Here is an 18,765-nt window from a genome sequence, read left to right on the forward strand (position 1 = left end):
ATTGTTTGTTTGAATTTATACAAATCTTTGAAAATCAAAAACAAAATGTTCAAACCTTACTTGTATTTTTTCTTGGAGGGTTTGATAAATAACTTTAGATAAATCTTTTCAAGGTTGACAACTGTAACAGAGTCTATATAGGTGTTTGGGAGAATAAATTGGGAAAGGTTTGTTGGAACAGGTCACACACAAACACTAATACACAGAATTTTTACAGGAGCTTTTGCAAGTCCTCAAACTCATGATGGACTGTTGTTTGCAAAAAGGGCACAAATGTAACAACAGGCAGTTTGTCTGGAAAAGATTATTTACTGTCTGGAAGGTCATGTGATCTTTGCAGACAGAGAGCAGAAAAAAATACCAGGCTTTACTCTCAGAGAGGAGGGAATGTGTGTGTGTGAGAGAGAGAGGAGACACACAAACATCGGTTCCAGAGGGACAAGCTGGCAAGCTTTGGAAGACGGCCTGGTCAAAGGAGAGGACTGGCTGTCCGGTGTTTCCCTTGGAATAGGAGAAACAGAAAGGAACTCTGTGGTGACCTAAAACAAGAAAAACTCTCTCTCTGAGTGGTAACCATTTACCTGTTAAGCACCAAAGCTAGGTGAACTTTATTAATGTTAACTTCTGTGCACAGTACAAGAATTGCCTGCAACCAGTGAGATTGGACTGTGAACCAAAGAGCTTTTCTGAACTTGCATACACATTACACACACGTGCACTTAGCATTAGAAGGGGGTGATGTGAGTCAATACAGATAAGTTAAAGTTTGATTCTATTTTAATGTTCAAAGATAATTAAAAGCAACTTTTGTTTACGTAACCATTTGTCATGGTGCATATCTATTGCTGCTGGGTTTTGGGGTCCTCAGGACTCATAACACAACTTTGAAGTAGAATTTCATCCATGGGTTGTAAAATTCAAAATGCACAATTTAGCAGCTGATGTGCATTGAGATGATCCACTTCCAAAATTACGTCCCATTGAATCAACAGAGTGGAAGACATCTTATCCACACTGCCAGTCAATACTCAGTGCCTGTGAACAAGATTGAATTCTGCAAGTGTTTCTCTAGATCTCTGCCACTGGTCCAACCCTAATTCTGGCCCATGCTCCACTTTCAACCCTTATCTTAGTGCTGAGAATGTGTATTTCCTTTGGTAACTCAATAGGTGTTCTAACCGAAGGAAAGAACAGATAGATCAAGGGCGCTGAATTGTGTATTATTAATCATGTGTTGTGTGGAAACCAATCAGTCCATGCCAGACATCAGACACCCATCTATACTAATCCCATCTTATTCTCCCTACATTCCCAAAAGCTCACCACAGATTTTACATATGAAGCACAATTTGAAGTGGCCAATTAACCTTCCAGCCAGCAGGATCTTGGCATGTTGAAGGAAATGAGAACACCAGAGGCAATCCCAGCGGTCAAAGTGAAAATATGAAAACTCCACAAAGACAATCTGAAGTCAGAAATGAGTCTTTGTCATTGCAGCTGTGCTCCTTCTATTAAATGAAATTCTAATATGTGTAGCAAGTGTTTCTACCAAGACTCCCAAGTTCTCTAACAACATTATCTTTGGAACTTTTAGAATAATTATAGTAATGCATCATCCATTTCCTCCTTCCTGTATACAGTAATTTGTACCTGTATTCATAGAATTTTATTATCTATTCTTTAGCCCAACTTATATACTGTTGACTGATAACACTAGACAACAATTCCCCCCCCCCCCCCCCCCCACAAAGGATTTGCTTCCTGAAGAAAAATTGAGTATGAAATAGACAACTGATCACAATTTCAGATTTCCTGTATCACGAAGGCAGCTTGGGAAACATGAATTTAACTTTTATTCAATTTAGCATATTTAGTTACATTGATGACACATTACGTTGGTTCAACTGACCAAAAAATGTTTTGCCGCTGATTTTCATCGTACTCTGCATCTGATGCCTCTCATGTCTGTGTCCAACAATAGTCAGCCAGTATTGATGGATTCCAGTTGCCCTGACACTGTTTTCCATGGTCGCAATATCCTGGTGAAACCTTTTGCCATGTTTGTTATTGACTTCACCAAGATCACCCAAGAAGAAGTCCAAGTCCGAATGCAGAAAATGAATTTTCAATGACATTTTGCACTTGATGGTTTTGTATGCTTGAAGTAGACTCAAAATATGACAGGAAATCACAAATATGTTATATCTAAAAAAACTGTAGATGATAGGATAATTCTAAGGTGATTTTCATGATCAGCACCCCAAAATCCATAAAACACACCCAACCATGTTCAGGAAGCAAAATCTTCAATGTCCAGTGTTATTAGATGCAAAATAATTATCCATATTTCTGATGTTTTACTTTATCACTTACCCTGGAAATGTAATCACAAAATATAAAATTGAAGAAAAAATGTCCTTTGGTGCTCACGTGGTTTGATCTTTGTAATGTTTAACCTGAGAAGCAGCCAAAACAATTTTTCTTCTTAACATATTTACTATCTGTACAAACACTGCACCAAACAGACAATTTGCCAAATAAGAATATAAAAGAATATCTCATTGACAAAGCTGTCAGGGAAACAGTCTAAGGTGTCAGAATCTGTGAGCAGTGTTTTTTTTTTGATTGCTTAGTTGCCCCTTGATAGATAGCCTGCTTATCCTTGGAACATCTGCTTTCTATTGGTATGTGTCAACAGCATTCTCCTCCAGACACTGCTAATGTTGGCTGCCAAGGATTCTATTGTATTCAAACTCTAGTGCGACTGCAATAATGAGACTTTTGAAAAGCTGAGGATCTACTCTTGCCATTCAACCTTTGGTTGTTATGCATCAGAAAGTGTTGAATTTTACTCACAAGAGGTCTCGAAAAATAACCATTTTCAGCCAGAAAATATTGATAGCAGAGAGAAACAATAAATGTGGGCCTCCAGGCATCAGTGTATTTCTAACATGCACTAACACCTTTGGAATATGAAAGTGCTGCAAAATTAATAAGGTATTGACTGTATTGGCAACAAGGAACTTTTTTTTCCTTGTGGCTCAAGGTATGAACATCAAAAGTCTGCTGCTAAGAGAGTTACTCTGGAAAAATTAACCACTAAAATGTGCTCCCGTTGTTTCTAAATAATTGTATACACACTTACATTTCTGTACACACCAGTTCGGCATTCATTGACTGAATCCGATACAGATTTGATGTGACCAAATCAAACACAGAACAAAGAGGGGTGCAAAAATAGATTGTCATTGTTTCAGGAAACTTCATTAATACTTTTGGTAAAACTTTATTATTCAAGTTTAGATGTAAATGACCTCATTTCTGTCTGAAATAGCTTTCATGGAAGATACAGAAAGAAGGTGTAGCTGTGATTAAAAAAGAAATAAACATCACAAAATTTACATGGATGATGAAAGTTGGGAAAAAAAAAGTCCTAGTTGCTTTTAAGTCAGAGGCAGTGGCTCCTTTTGCTTCCTTCAGATTTGGATAATTTTACTGAGATGCATCATTGAACAATATTATCAGATTTGATAAGATATACAAGTTTATTTTCATACACACAAGTACAATGTACAGATGCACCAAAATTAGAAAGCAAAAGAAAATTGTACAAGCTATGATCTATTTCCAGATTTCTAAAATTAGTCAATGTTTATAAGCCCTTGGAAACACTGCCTCTGCACCAAAACAAGACTGTATTTCATTATAAGACTGATGAATGATGCTATGGAAAACAAACAAAGCCAACAGAAGACAGCGATTCCAACATAATTTGATAAGAACCATCAACTTCCAAACTGTTTCACTCGAAACATAATATTGAAAAGCAATTAACAAATGTGCATATAGTCTTTTCAAGCTTAACAATATGAATTAAGAGCTTTGATAGATAACACAAAGTACATTAATATTCATTAAGTGGAATGCATAGTGCTACCCTTTTTTTCCCCCTATTTAAGCATGAAAATACGTTCATCTACTTTTCATCCATACCTTGCATTTGCAACAACCATACTTATTTCATGATGGTATTCGGGGCTACTATGTGAAAGAATCTAATGAAATTGAAATAGGTGCTTCATTACTTCTTTTGCTACATTTGCACATGTAAACAGCTAGAAAAGAATCAGTATTCTGACTCTGAAGCATAATGCAATATTTTTGTTGCATACTTTATAGAAAAAAAAACATTATACAATGTGTCAGGCACCATCATTTTCAAATGTTTAACATTTACTCTTTTTTAGAAAAATAATATTCTGATTGTTCTCCCAAACTCTAAATGCAACATGTATTCATTGTGTTACAGCACTAAAAGTTTCTATTCCTTAGGTTTGCAACTTTTTATCCGATTGCATATTTCTATGCAGGCCCCTTTGAATGTGCGTCATGAAGTCATACTTGTCTGTACAGAAATGCTGGCATAGGCTGCACTGGAAAGGTCCACTTTCACCGTGGCAACTCATATGCAATGCATACATCACTTCATCCATAAAGAGAATGCTGCAATGAACACACTTCGTCAGTGATTCATCTTGAGTGCCTCGGTCAACTTTTTCCGGAGTTTTTACCACATTTTCTACGCTCTCTTCCACTGTGCTCATCGATGCATTTACTTTTTCCTTTGTGGTACCATTTGCGGTTGGTCCTGATCTGGAATGCTTCGTTGCCAGATCTAAAGGAATGTCATTATCAGATCCAAGGGATGAGAAAGTTGGAGGCAGATTAAAGGCAGTATAAGGCACAAAGTTTTGGCAAGGATTTGATATGCCAGGCACATGGTAGTGTTGATTCCCAGCAACTGACAATTTATATTTACTCCAGAACCTCAGCCAATCAGCTTCATTTTGTAAATCACTATGCACAAACTGAAATCCAAACAAAGGATACTGGTACTTTTCAATCGGACTTCCTGGGGGCGAGTAATTTGGGTGCTTGGTAGGTCTAAGATATTTTTCAATTGGACTCCCACGTTCCGAATTTCCTTTCCCTTCTGGTACAGGTAAACAATTTCCTGGGTCAACACTGCTTTCCTGAGGGCTCTTTACTTGTATGTGAAGAGGCTGCATCCTTCTGTGAAGATCAACTGTCTGACCAACCACCAGTGCAGGCTGGCCCTGATGTGGCTTACTCACAGAACCATACAGATCAAGTTTGCTCAGGTTGGACTGCTGCTGCTCTCGGTGTTGACTGTCTGAAGGGTGTTCCTCCACTTTCCGGTCTAGTGAGCTATCGCTTACTTGCTCCTCATTACTTACTCTCTGTTGCTTGTTGACTTGCTCAGTCTGTAGTACTTCAGGGTTAAGCCGCTTTCTGGTACGCCTTCGAATGATCTGCTCTCCATTACTTTGCTTTATAATATTTAAGGGCCTCGGAGTCTAGAAGTAAGATAAAAAGAAGTAGATCGAATGAGTGCATAACTTGTCCAATTGTTCATTAAACTACTTTTTAGAGGTATGCAAATCCTCAATTTGAATAGGCATGTATATTCAAACCCAAAGGCAGCGAATTATGCATCCATGATTGTTTTCTAAATATATTATTTTGTGCATCACACAAAAGATTTATACAAAAACTCCTGTGGATACTGAGGTCAGACAACAATTTTTGAGAGAGGAGAATTCATATTTCAGCCAATGAGGATCCTTACCTTCTGAATATCTACAACATTATCTGTTTTTATTTCAGGTTTCCAGAAAATGCAATTTTCTGCTTTTGGATTTAAGGTTGATATGCACTCATCTGTTATGAATAAACATTGCACCTGTGAAATAACCAGGCATGTAAATGGATGGATTTGCTACAAGAGGCAAGGAGTGCAACTTAAGAACAACAATTCTGGTCAAGTAAGTCACAGAATAAATTCCCTGCATTTCTGAAGGTGCAGGAATAAAGTTGTACTTTGACCAAGGTAGCACCAATTTGTTCTGTTCACTGCTGCTGAGCACCAGAAGAGGTATTTGGATGACCCAGGAGTGGGCCCCAGCTACACATCCAGTGAAACATGTATGCAAGATACATCAACTAATTCAACATTTGGATATGATGTAATTTGGTCCTTTCTGAGTCTTTGTCAACATTTTTTTTGTGTGAGTGTTGAGGAGCGGAACTGACCACAAAATGATTGTTTCATCGCCCGGCTTTGGTTTTCTTTTCTTTTGTTTCTTAGTTAGGGGGATGTTTGTGTAATAACATTTGATTCCTTTTCACGTTTGGCCTTTAAGAGATGGGAAGGCACAGCTTGCATATGTTGCTCAATGTCTGTGTATGTACGCATTGCCCGTTGTTAATGAAATTCCAATCTCTTTGTGACATTCTCATGTTTATTAACCTGAAACTTTAATAAAAAGATTGAAAAAGATCAACTATAATAATAAAAACTAAAGTAACGTGTAACGTAAATCCACAGACAGAAAAATAGATAATAAATAGGAAAGGGTACATAAATAAATTCACAGTTGCATGTAGTGTAAGAAAAAAAAGTGATGTTTCATTAGCGTAAACTAATCTTTTGGTTGACCTAGGGTAGCTTATAGCTTGGATTGGTGTAGTTTGGCAGCTTCAAGAGCCTGTTACCTTTTAAATAAAAAAAAGTTCTTGAACATGGAGGTGCTAGATTTCAGGCTTCTATGCCTCCTGCCTGCAGGGAGCTGTGAGAAGAGATTGTTACCAGGGTGATGGGGTCATTATTATGTTGGCTGCCTCCTTGAGGCAGCGTCTCACATAGATGCTTTCAGTGGATGGGAGGTCGGTTCCCATGATAGTCTTGGCTGATGACGATTCTCAGGGATGAGAAGGTTTATTACTGTTGTTCTTTCTTTATAATTTATCAACATGCAGTGATCCCCTTATTAGATTGCCACCTCTGTCCTTGTGCTTAACAAAAGAATCACAATATAGTTACATTTCAAACAGAAGGATGCAGATTACTGTACGGGTATTTTGCTCTCATGACAATGTGGCAGTTCTGGAAAGGGAGTACCCTTTCAAGGATCAAATATCTTCCTGTTGATAATAACTGTGAAAATAATGAGCAGAAGTCCAGCACTGCCATCAGTGCTGCTGGAGGAGAAAAAAATTGATAAATACAACCAGAAAAATAATAAAAAGAAACACGTGACAAGGGTTTAAAATAAAGCAGATTTAATGTCCTGGATGTGTAGAACACACATGTCCTGGATGTGTGGAACACACATATTGATTAGAACTTCTTACTGCAGCATTTTTCAAAGTAGAACTTGTCAGAAGTAGAGAGGAACTGCTGCACCAGTTTCAATAATAAATTACCCAGTAGTTTAACGATGAAGTGAATGGTGGTGAATGCATAAAAGGGCACTCCAATAATCTCTGCACTACTTCTATTTTCTCACTGTGTTTGTATTCTGGTTAATTAAGAGAAAACAACACACAGGTATGTGTTTTAAATTAGAAGCACTTCATCATTATTTGGAATGCTCAAAAGTCTGGGTTTTAAAGTATATAGACAGAAACCAAAATAAAAATATTTCACATGAGTTAAAGCACAGATACATTCAAATTTCACAAACATAATTTACAAACAGGTGTCCATTTTTATATAACAGCACAAGACAGTTCCAATTAATGAGCAATAAATTCATCAGATTTAAAGAAGAAATACAGCCAAGTGTGACAGCAATGCCAGTGAAGCTGAAATCAAGACACCACTTGTGACAGTGGCAGTGTGGCACAACTGGGTGTCTATTAACCTTCATGGAGCAAGTTGGGCCCAGTTTCAAACCATGGGAACAAAATCATATTCATTATTGAGATGTGAAGAAAAGATTCTCTCTCTAGCCATATTGTGGGAAGGAAGAGACATTAACACTTGGAAAAGGAGGAAGTCGTGTTTCCTTGTACGTCCATGGCTTTCATGGGCCAAAGAAAGAGAACTTGATCCAATCTGGGAATTAAATCCCTCCCTTTAATACGCACAGAAACTCTTCTTGGCTGGTGAATTTCCACTGAGTCAAATTATGGATGAATTCCCCAAGAACTTGAGAGCGGGGAGTAGAGATGATTTTTCAGCATTTTTTCCATCTTTCTCCATCATACTTTTCTGGAATTGTGCCTCCAAATCTCTCTCACTGCCTAGAATATCATGACTGTAGGTGTTGTGGGGCTTGCAAAGTGAAATTCAAGGCTTGGCAGAGAGATACAGAACACCAGAGGAAGATGATTTGATGGTGGAGCAGTCTTTGTCATCTTTGAGGTGTTCTGTAACAGAGCTAATCATAAAAGTATTGGACAAACTGTTCCATTACAGCCTAACATGTCACTGCAAAAGTCAACCAAATAAAATCCCCCTGGATATTATCAGTGTGACTGCTCTTACAAAGTTATTGTTTCCAGCTGCAAACAATACATTATGAAACGTGAGAGTCAACACTTAAAATCAAAGCCTGATGTAACTGCTAGCATAGATAAATGGGAGCATGTGTCTTACAAATGGATTGCAATAGAGTCATTTTTTCCCCACTAAACATCAAATATATTTGTCAGTGGTCTGCCATGAACAAGATAATGCAAAGGATCTATTTCCGCAAGGTGTTAATCAACTCCTGGTAAAATTCAGGGTAAATAAGCTCTGTGTTCAAAGTTTATTGGTTTGAATTTTATAAACCCTGGCAAAAGAGCAGTGCACACAGTTGATTGTGAGAGAGCAACCTGCTGATGGCGAACTTTGCACCAGACAAATTGGGAAATTTAAATTATTGCTCTTTTTTAACATCATGCAAAGGAAGTGAAATAAATGGAGGAAAACAATGAAAAATCAAGAGTTGGGTAATAACGGAGACAAAAAGTTAAAAGTATGATATTTTATCCCTTGTTAAATGTAATTAGGAGTGCGAGAGACCTTGTTTGGTGGTGATCCAGTTATCCTGCACTCCTAAATTCACTCACCCAAACTTTCTCTGCCTTATTTTAGTGGGTAAGCTGTTGTTAGATGCAGTTACCTTTATCCCATTTTGAATGTGAGGTTCCAGTATCAGGATGTTTGTGCAGGAACAGAGAAAAGCAGACAGAAAATCTCCAAACTTCCATATTTTAAGATATTTAAACACCGCGGGAATGACTATCAGCAAATCCACCGGCCGTGTAAAGAAGACACGACCAAGTGGATGCAGAGGGTTAAGGTGACACAGAGACAGATACATGCCAGCTATGGCAGGGAGTGCAGGCCATCACAGCCAGTAAAGTGAGGGTGAACACCACAGATGGACGTGATGCTTAATTATCCGATGAGCTGAATACCTTCTATGCCGGCTTTGAGAAGAAGAATCAAACAGTGCCGGGCCCTGAGGCTTCTGCCCCCTACCATCCTCCTGGCTAATGTACAATCCTTGGGCAACAAACTTGATGAACACCAAGCCAGACTTCAACATCAGAGACACATCAGGGAGTGCTGTGTGACGTGCTTTACAGAAACAGGGTGAGCCCAAAGGCCTACACCCTCTATCATGCTGACCTGATCTGGAATCTGGAAAAACCACAGGAGGTGACATTTGTCTCATCATCAATTCACCATCGTGCACAGATGTGACGGTTATGTCCCAGTCCTGGTTCCCTGACCTGGAATATCTAGTGATCAACTGTCCCCCATTCTATCTGCTGAGGGAGATCACCACCTTGCAGTATACAGTCTGCCCAAGGCTAACATCAGGCTGGCACTGGAGGGACTGAGCACTGTGATTAACAGCACATCCTGATGCCTTCCCAATCATTGTAGGGGACTTCAATCAGGCCAAGATGAAGAAGACTCTGACGAACTACCACCCACACATCACATGCAAGACCAGGGGAACCAACATGTTCAACTACTGCTACACCACCATGTAGAATGCCTGCTGAGCCAATACCATGACCGCACTTTGGCAAATCGGATCACCTGGCTGTCCTTCTACTTCTGGCATAGAAGCAGAGACTGAAGACCACAGCACCAGTGGTGAAGGTGGCAAAAATATGGTTGAAGGAGGTGGGGATGCGTCTGCAAGACTGCTTTGAATCAGTGGACTGGAGCACAGTCAAGAAGTCATCTATAGACTTGAATGAACATGAAACAGGTATCACTGACATCATCAAGACTTGTGTGGACAAGTGTGTGCCCACAAACAATTACTGTTCTCCAATAGAAACACCTGGATGAATCAGAGGATTCACAACCTGCTGACGGTGAGAACAAGCGTGTTTAAGGACAGGGATCTAGATCTCTACAAGAAGATCAGTTAAGACATGCGGAAGGCCATCTCTGAAGCAAAGTGGCAATTCAGGAGGAAACTAGAGACAGAGACAGATACATGCCAGCTATGGCAGGGAGTGTAGGCCATCACAGCCTGTAAAGTGAGGGTGAACACCACAGATGGACATGATGCTTAATTATCCGATGAGCTGAATACCTTCTATGCTGGCTTTGAGAAGAAGAATCAAACAGTGCCTACTAGAATCCTTGCAAAGGCTGAGGACCCTGTGATATCTATCTCCGAGGACAATGTCAGAACATCATTCAGTTCCTGGTAGGGTACTGAACATCTGCGCCCACCAACTAGCCAGAGGGTGCACAGACATTTTCAACCTCTCATTGCTGCAGTCAGAGGTTCCCACCTACTTCAAAAGGGCATCAACCATCCTGGTGCCCAAGAAGAGTAGTGTGAGCTGCCTCAATGACTATCGCCCTGTACCACTAACCTCTTCTGTGATGAAATGCTTTGAGAGGCTGGTTATGGCCAGGATTAACATGTACCTAACCAAAGATCTGAACCCACTGCAATTCACCTGTCAGCACAATCGCTCCACAGCAGATGCAATGTCACTGGCTCTCCACTCAGCTCTGGATCACCTCAAATCAGAAATTCATACATGTGGTTGCTCAGCCTTCAATATCATTATTCTCTCAGTGCTGGTCAAAAACCTACAAACTCTGGGTCTCTGTAAGCCACTCTACAACCCAATCCTTGACTTTCTCACTGGAAGACCAGTGTCAGTATAAATTGAAAACATTGTCTCCTCCTCACTGATCATCAACAGAGGTGCACCCCAAGGATGAGTGCTTAGCCCACTGCTCTACTCATTATTCACCCACAACTGTGTGGCCAGACACAATTCCAATGCTATCTACAAATTTGCTGATAACAACATAGTTGTCGGGAGAATCATAAACGACAATGGGGAAGCGGACAGGAGGGAGGTGGATAAGCTTGTTCAGTGGTGTCATGTCAACAATCTTGCACTAAACATCAGCAAAACTGAGATGATTGTGGACTTCAGGAGGAAGTCAAGGAACATGACCCAGCCTTCATCAAGGGCTCAGTAATGGAGAGGTTAAGAACTTCAAATTCCTGGGTGTCAATATCTCTGAGGATCTGTCCTGGAGCCTCAATGTCAGTGCAATCATGAAGAAGGCTCACCAGCAGCAATACATTGTGAGGTGTTTGAGGAGATTTGTTATGTCATAGAAGACTCTCGTAAACTTTTAAAGGTGTACCGTGGAGAGCATCATTCTGGCTGGTTGCATCACTACCTGATAATGGAAGCACCAACTCTCAGGACAATAATAAACTCCAGAGAGTTGTTAACTCAACCTGTGACATCATAGGCACCAGACTTCACTCCATCAAGGACATCTACAATGAGGCGATGTCTTAAAAAAGGAGCCTCTATCCTCAAAGACCCCCAAAACCCAGGCCATGCCTTCTTCACTCTGCTACCATTTGGGGAAAAAGGTACAGGAGCTTAAAGATGAGCACTCAACAGCACAAGGACAGCTTCTTCCCCGCTGCCATCAGATTCCTGAATAATCAATGAACCAAAGACTCTGCCTTACTTTTTGTACACTATTATTTATATATTTTTTATATTTATTGAAAGATTATTTATAATATGAATGTTTGCACTTTGCTTCTGGCACAAAATTTTGTGTCTTGTTCATGACAATAAATTCGGATTCTGAGGTTACATCCAGTTTATCCCATGAGAACTACAAACACCAACTGAAACCCCATATCCTCAGAAGGGGACCATTCAGGGAAAACCTGCCGATACCAGAAGAGGTGTGGGGATGGCGGGAAGAGGGAGGATGGCACTGGAAAGTTAAAAGGAGTCTCAATAATGGCAAGTGAAGGTTTGTCAAAAATGAAAATTTTCACAGATAATGGATTAGACCACAGCGGAAGGATAGGTGGCTAATACAAGCTGCTCTCTTTCCTTAGTTTCTCCACAATCTCCATCGGAATCAATTTGGTGATTTTGGTAAATTGGTCGGAGATCCAAGCTCTGTGTCCGCACTTGTATTTGTAAGGAGTGGCCACAGAGGGGCACATTAAGGCTGGGACTGGAGACTTTTTTTTAAAAATAGATTTTGTTTAATATTCCATACATGCAGTAAATACATTCGTTATAATACTAAAAAAAATCAAATTGATTACATACATGATAGTTTCATCCCAAACCAAATCCCCTTATACCCAACCCTCCCCCACCCCATACACACACAAAAAATAACACTATACATATTTGAAAAAAATAAAACATTATATAGGTGTAATGGGAAAAAAGGTCTTTGAATTGCAGAGAAGGATATTGTGCAATACATTTCATCAGTTCTAACATAAACATAAAGAAGAGAAATCGCAGGGCTTAGAGAGGGATAGAAAGGGTATCACCACGTTTAATTTCATTATTTGAGAATATGGGTGCCAAATTTGACTATGCCAATTGCAATTTCTATTGCATGGGCATTTGTCCTCTCTGATTCAGGGCAGGATAGGAATTAGGAAAACCAAGACAGAGATACTGATTTAGGTCACAATCGACACATGCACATACATTATACACAAACTTTTCATCATTGTTTGGTTTTAGAAAATATATAAAGAATTTCTGCACAACAGAGAAGACTGAAAACTTCCCATTTTGTACAAAATAGGACACACAATCATCCCAACATTTTCACAGCAATCCTTGATATTTTTCCCCCACATTCACACCAGTAGATGAAGCCAAAACGCTGCTTTGAAAACATGTCAAGACGACAGAGCCTCCAGCAAGTTGTATTAAATGGCCTGGAGTGCATTTTGACATTTCTCCGTTCCAAGAATCTTTTAATTCTAATTAACTAAAGACACCAAATGAACTGCATACACATAGTTATCTATACCCAAAAAAACACTCAAACGCACACAACACCCACATCTCTTTTCCATCATCTTTAATTATTGGATCCAAACATAATTAATTGCAAGCTAAGCTTTGGATCTGATTGAACAGAAACTTGTCACATCTGCCCACTCTCATTTTGGTGAACAAGAAGAAAGATATTTCCTACCGAATGCAGTTTCTGGTACAGACCGCATGCGTTGCATACATATCCACCATTTGCATTCTTTCTCCAGAGAGACGTCTTTGTAGTCAGGCAGTTGGCACAGAAGACTCCTGAGCCTCTTCGTCTCTGAAATGACAAAAGGTCAAGGCTATATCATGTGATCAGTAAAGTTAGGTAAAACCAACACAAAGGTTTTGCCTCCACTTAGGCAGAAGTAACACAAAAATGTTTCTTAAGATTTTTTTAAACTATTTCATCACAATAATTGAATACTATTTTAATAAAGCAGTGATAGATCAAAGGAAACAAACAAAATCATTATTGAGCAAAAAGTAAAATCTTATCAAGATGATACCATTCTTTTGAAGTGAATCACTAAAAAATGTGCAAAATAATGCAGCTAAATTCATCAAAACGTATAACCTATTGGCTGAATTACTAGCCTTCGACTTCACGCTCAGTTCGATATATCTGTTAACATTACTGACTTCAAACTCCTGCTCTCCAGAATCTCATATACATTGTCCTCATTCCTTTAGATTCTTCTGTACCAGAGAGCATCTTTCAGTAATCAGTACTGTCTGAAATGCATAAACCCTGCAGAGTTCAAACTGCAACTTTAATGTTACATTGTTCAATTAATTATTATTTAGCAGCTTTCCCTAAAATTTGCAGGATATAAATGGAAACAATTGGGGCCTGCTACAAATTATTATATATAGCCTGAAAATTCCACACCAAATAAATCTTCATTTAATGTAATTTTGAGAGTAGTTTCTTTTGTCCTTATTATATACGATTAAACAGTCAAAAGCCCTTTTTACACTAGCTAACTTGTAAACTGATCGTTCAATTAACCAGTTAAAGAAGGTGTTTTTGCTGTTCACACTGGATCACTGTTAATCAGTTCTCTGTATCCTTTCACATTCACCACCAGGCATCCCCAGGGAGAGGGGCACCTATCCTCCACCGGTGATGTCTGAGTGATGCATCTGAATGACCTTGCATTTAAACAAAATTAATCATGCCCAATTACAACATAATTAAGCATTAAGAACAACCTGTTGTTGTGCCGACCTATATAAACCTTTATAAATTTATAAAGGACCGTGGGAAAGTGGTAGCAGCAATAAAACACACAGGCGCACAATTTATAAACATTGTGGGAGAGTCGCAGAGAGAGAAAGAGAGACAGACAGACAGACAGAGACAGAGAGAGACAGAGAGACAGAGAGAGAGACAGAGAGAGCGATGGTGGGGCTGCCCTCCCAGAATTCCGAGTGGCATAGAAAGGGCTGTAGGCACAGAGCACTGAGCACTCAGGAGGGGTTTCTCTGTCACACGGAATTCTGGGAGGGCAGGTCACCACTGCGCACACTCGCTCTTTACGACTTTCCCAGTCTTTATAAATTGTGCACCTATATGCTTTATTGTCTTCATCATTTTACATTTCTCTCTTTAAGCATTAATTTTGTTTAAATACAAGATCATAGTGCATTATTCAGGTTTTAGTAAATTGAATGCAAAGTTTATACCTTCTCATCAACGTGCCACTAAATTGTCCCAGGATAGCCCATGTCCCTTTCATACTGGGCTAATTGGCATGCAGGCGACAAATCTTCCTGGGGATGATACATTCTACTGAGGCAGTCCATCCCCGAGGTGAACTGATGCCAACATGCCAATTCCCCAGCATTCACACTGGCACATTAACCTGTATATTGGCAGTTAATTACAGGGACAAAGTGCCAGTGTGAATGGGGCTAAAAAACGGAGACTATTAACTTATGACACACATATAGTTCACAAAAATCTGCTGTAAGATTTTCATTAAATTTCCCTAGATTTACATTTATTTAAACATTCCGAGTTTTATAGTTAGAGAACAATTTTTCAACATTTTTACTCTCTGATATACATCAGGTTCATAATTCATTGTCTATCTTATACACACACACTATTTGAAATCCACCCCTAGTCCTATATGCGAAAATGACATTTTGGTGCTGCCATTTTGCAAGTTGGAGACAGGAGGAAGTGCTCAAACTACTCACCAGTACTTTCCAGAATCACCGCCGCTACTTACTCCCCCTAGTAAGAAGGTTTACTCTCTCCTCCTTCCCACCCACCCACTCACCCCCACTAGCTCTCTCTCCCTTCCTCCCATTGCTCGCTCTCTCCAACAGTGTTTTGAGGGGAGCACTGGGCCTCAATGATCAGGTTTGTCAAAGTCTGATCATCGAGGCCTAGCATCCCCCTCAAAGCACTTAGGAAAGAGTGAGCAACGGGAAAGAGGGAATGACGGGACCCCAAGCAAATTGAATGAGGTAAAAACACTAAAGCAACACACACATACATATATATACACACACACATACATACACACACATACATACACACACATACATACACACACATACATACACACACATACATACACACACATACATATATATACACACACACATACATACACACACATACATACACACACATACATACACACACATACATACACACACATACATACACACACATACATACACACACATACACAAACCCACACATATATACACACACCCATAGATATATACACACACCCACACATATATACACACGCACACATATATATACACGCACATATATACATGCACATATATATATATACAAACACACATGTATATACACACACACATATATATCTTTTCTTTCTTTGGCTTGGCTTTGCGGACGAAGATTTATGGAGGGGTAAAGTCCACATCAGCTGCAGGCTCGTTTGTGGCTGACAAGTCCGATGCGGGACAGGCAGACACGGATGCAGCGGTTGCAAGGGAAAATTGGTTGGTTGGGTGTTGGGTTTTTCCTCCTTTGCCTTTTGATAGTGAGGTGGGCTCTGCGGTCTTCTTCAAAGGAGGTTGCTGCCCGCCGAACTGTGAGGCGCCAAGATGCATGGTTGGAGGCGAGAGATCAGCCCACTGGCAGTGGTCAATGTGGCAGGCACCAAGAGCTTTCTTTAGGCAGTCCTTGTACCTCTTCTTTGGTGCACCTTTGTCTCGGTGGTCAGTAGAGAGCTCGCTATATAACACGATCTTGGGAAGACGATGGTCCTCCATTCTGGAGACGTGACCTACCCAGCGCAGTTTGATCTTCAGCAGCGTGGATTCGATGCACACACACACACACATAAATATATATTTATATATATTACAAAACCAGAATAACCCTCATGATAGCAATCCTGAAATTTAAGTCCATTCTTGATTCATAAAAAACAATAACTTATTTCTGCTGACATGAATGAGAAATATGTATACAGATTCAACTCCATCCTAATATAGACAAAAGAAGTCATAGCCAATCAAGGCAAACAAATGTGCAGACTGGAAGGATAGCTCCCCATGCAATCCAAGAATAGTGGTAATTATCACAGCATTTCTATACCGTCAATATTGAATTACGAATAATACTTTGAAAAATATCTTAAAATTGTACTTCAGCATGGAAAAACAATGGGCCTTCCAGCTCCCTCATTTTAAAAAATTATATATCGAATGGCTTCTACAAGTGTCTCAATATATGGAAGATTCTTTTATACACAAGACAGCCATTACTTAGTTTTTCTTCCATGGTATAAAAGTCTCCCCATTAAAGGCAATTGACCATGGCGGGCATCAAGGGGAGCATTCGTGGGCATTGGCCCCCCCACCCACAGTGCTGGCATTGCTAGTTTCCACGTGATATAAGCAGCCTGTTGGCTACATCAGAGGGAGGGGAAGTGTGACAGTGGCGCACGGGAGGAGGCTCATGGCAAGGAGCTACCACCACCATCCCCTCCGCTGAGCGGGTTTTCAACAGATCGTGCCCCCCCCCCACCCCAGATTATGGTCATCCTAATGCGCGCCCCAGCTAAACTAACTTTGTTCTGACAGCGACTCTGCAACTGACACAATTATTTCAGCATTGATATCAATTATTATTGGCACAATAATTTGTTGATATATGATAGATTTTTTTTTTTGTCATGCATTTCGCTTTACTATGGCATTCGGACTATAAGCTTTTCTATAACTTTTTGGAGCAGACCTCTCGTCATCACCTTCATATATGCTTTAAGTATTAAACATTGTACTAGTGTTCATAACCATTCTTCATGGGTGAAATAAGTGGGCAGTGACAATTGATTTTAACTTCATTGACAGTCCATTATAACATTACTAAATGGAAATTCCAGGCCAAACATTTTGGCAGTTTCCGCACCTACGGCTCCTAGAACGCTTCCATCAGCGCTGTCTCCGCTCCATCCTCAACATTCATTGGAATGACTTAATCACCAACATCGAAGTACTCGAGCTGGCAGAGTCCGCAAGCATCGAATCCATGCTGCTGAAGACCCAACTGCACTGGGTGGGTCACGTCTCCAGAATGGAGGACCATCGCCTTCCCAAGATCGTGTTATATGGCAAGCTCTCCACTGGCCACCGAGACAGAGGTGCACCAAAGAAGAGGTACAAGGACTGCTTAAAGAAATCTCTTGGTGCCTGCCCCATTGACCACCGCCAGTGGGCTGATCTTGCCTCCAACCGTGCATCTTGGCGCCTCACAGTTCGGCAGGCAGCAACCTCCTTTGAAGAAGACCGCAGAGCCCACCTCACTGACAAAAGACAAAGGAGGAAAAACCCAACACCCAACCCACCAATTTTCCCTTGCAACCGCTACAACCGTGCCTGCCGGTCCTGCATCGGACTTGTCAGTCACCAACGAGCCTGCAGCAGACGAGGACATACCCCTCCATAAATCTTCGTCCGCGAAGCCAAGTCAAAGAAAATGGAAATTAAATAGTGCTGTACATCAAGAGAAATATAAATAAATGCACGATTACACAGCGGTTACATCAAATTAGATGCAACATCCTTTGCTTCTGCAGGAAATCAACACAGAGTTCCAAATGGTGAGACTCATGCTGGTGGCTGGACTGGATCGGTTTTAACCTCAAGTTAAAAAAAATTTTTAAATATGTATATAAATCTTAAGGAAAACAGCTAATGATTACTATCTTTGTATTTAAAATGTTGAAGTTTTTTCTTAACAAAAGGAGTGCTCACCAAGAACAATGGCAAGAATTGTATTCTGATGGATTCAAAGTGGAAGGATTTTATAGGGATATTTCTGTCTTCAAGACTCAAGCAGTTTCTTGGAACAAAAAAAGCACTTGATTCATCTGGCGATTCACAATGTATTACAGAGAAAACCTGGTGAGCAGCCAGTTCCCAATAGGGTCATTTTTCCATCCAGATGCAAGTGCCATTGAAGGACTCCTCAGCTAAACTAATTACAATCTTGCATTTGCTGATGCCTGCTCACTCCAACATTCAACATTGTCCATTAATCATTAATACAAGGAAATTGAATGGAGCCAAAAGCAATGAGTA

General features: G+C 40.0%; 1 protein-coding gene across 8 annotated transcripts in view; it reads right to left on the reverse strand.

The window, feature by feature from the left end:
• Positions 1 to 3,270: 3,270 nt before the first annotated feature.
• trps1 (trichorhinophalangeal syndrome I) overlaps positions 3,271 to 18,765 on the reverse strand; it is a 519,916-nt gene continuing 504,421 nt past the window's right edge. For all 8 annotated transcript variants that reach the window (XM_069920540.1, XM_069920539.1, XM_069920541.1 and 5 more), the window contains 2 exons: positions 13,340 to 13,462; positions 3,271 to 5,378 (listed from right to left, as the gene is read on the reverse strand). In XM_069920540.1, the coding sequence (XP_069776641.1) occupies positions 4,329 to 5,378; positions 13,340 to 13,462 (1,173 nt within the window). In that variant the 3' untranslated portion in view covers positions 3,271 to 4,328. The remainder of the gene's footprint in view (positions 5,379 to 13,339; positions 13,463 to 18,765) is intronic.

This window comes from Narcine bancroftii, chromosome 2 (genome assembly GCF_036971445.1).
Source record: "Narcine bancroftii isolate sNarBan1 chromosome 2, sNarBan1.hap1, whole genome shotgun sequence".
In the NCBI taxonomy this organism is placed as follows: domain Eukaryota; kingdom Metazoa; phylum Chordata; class Chondrichthyes; order Torpediniformes; family Narcinidae; genus Narcine; species Narcine bancroftii.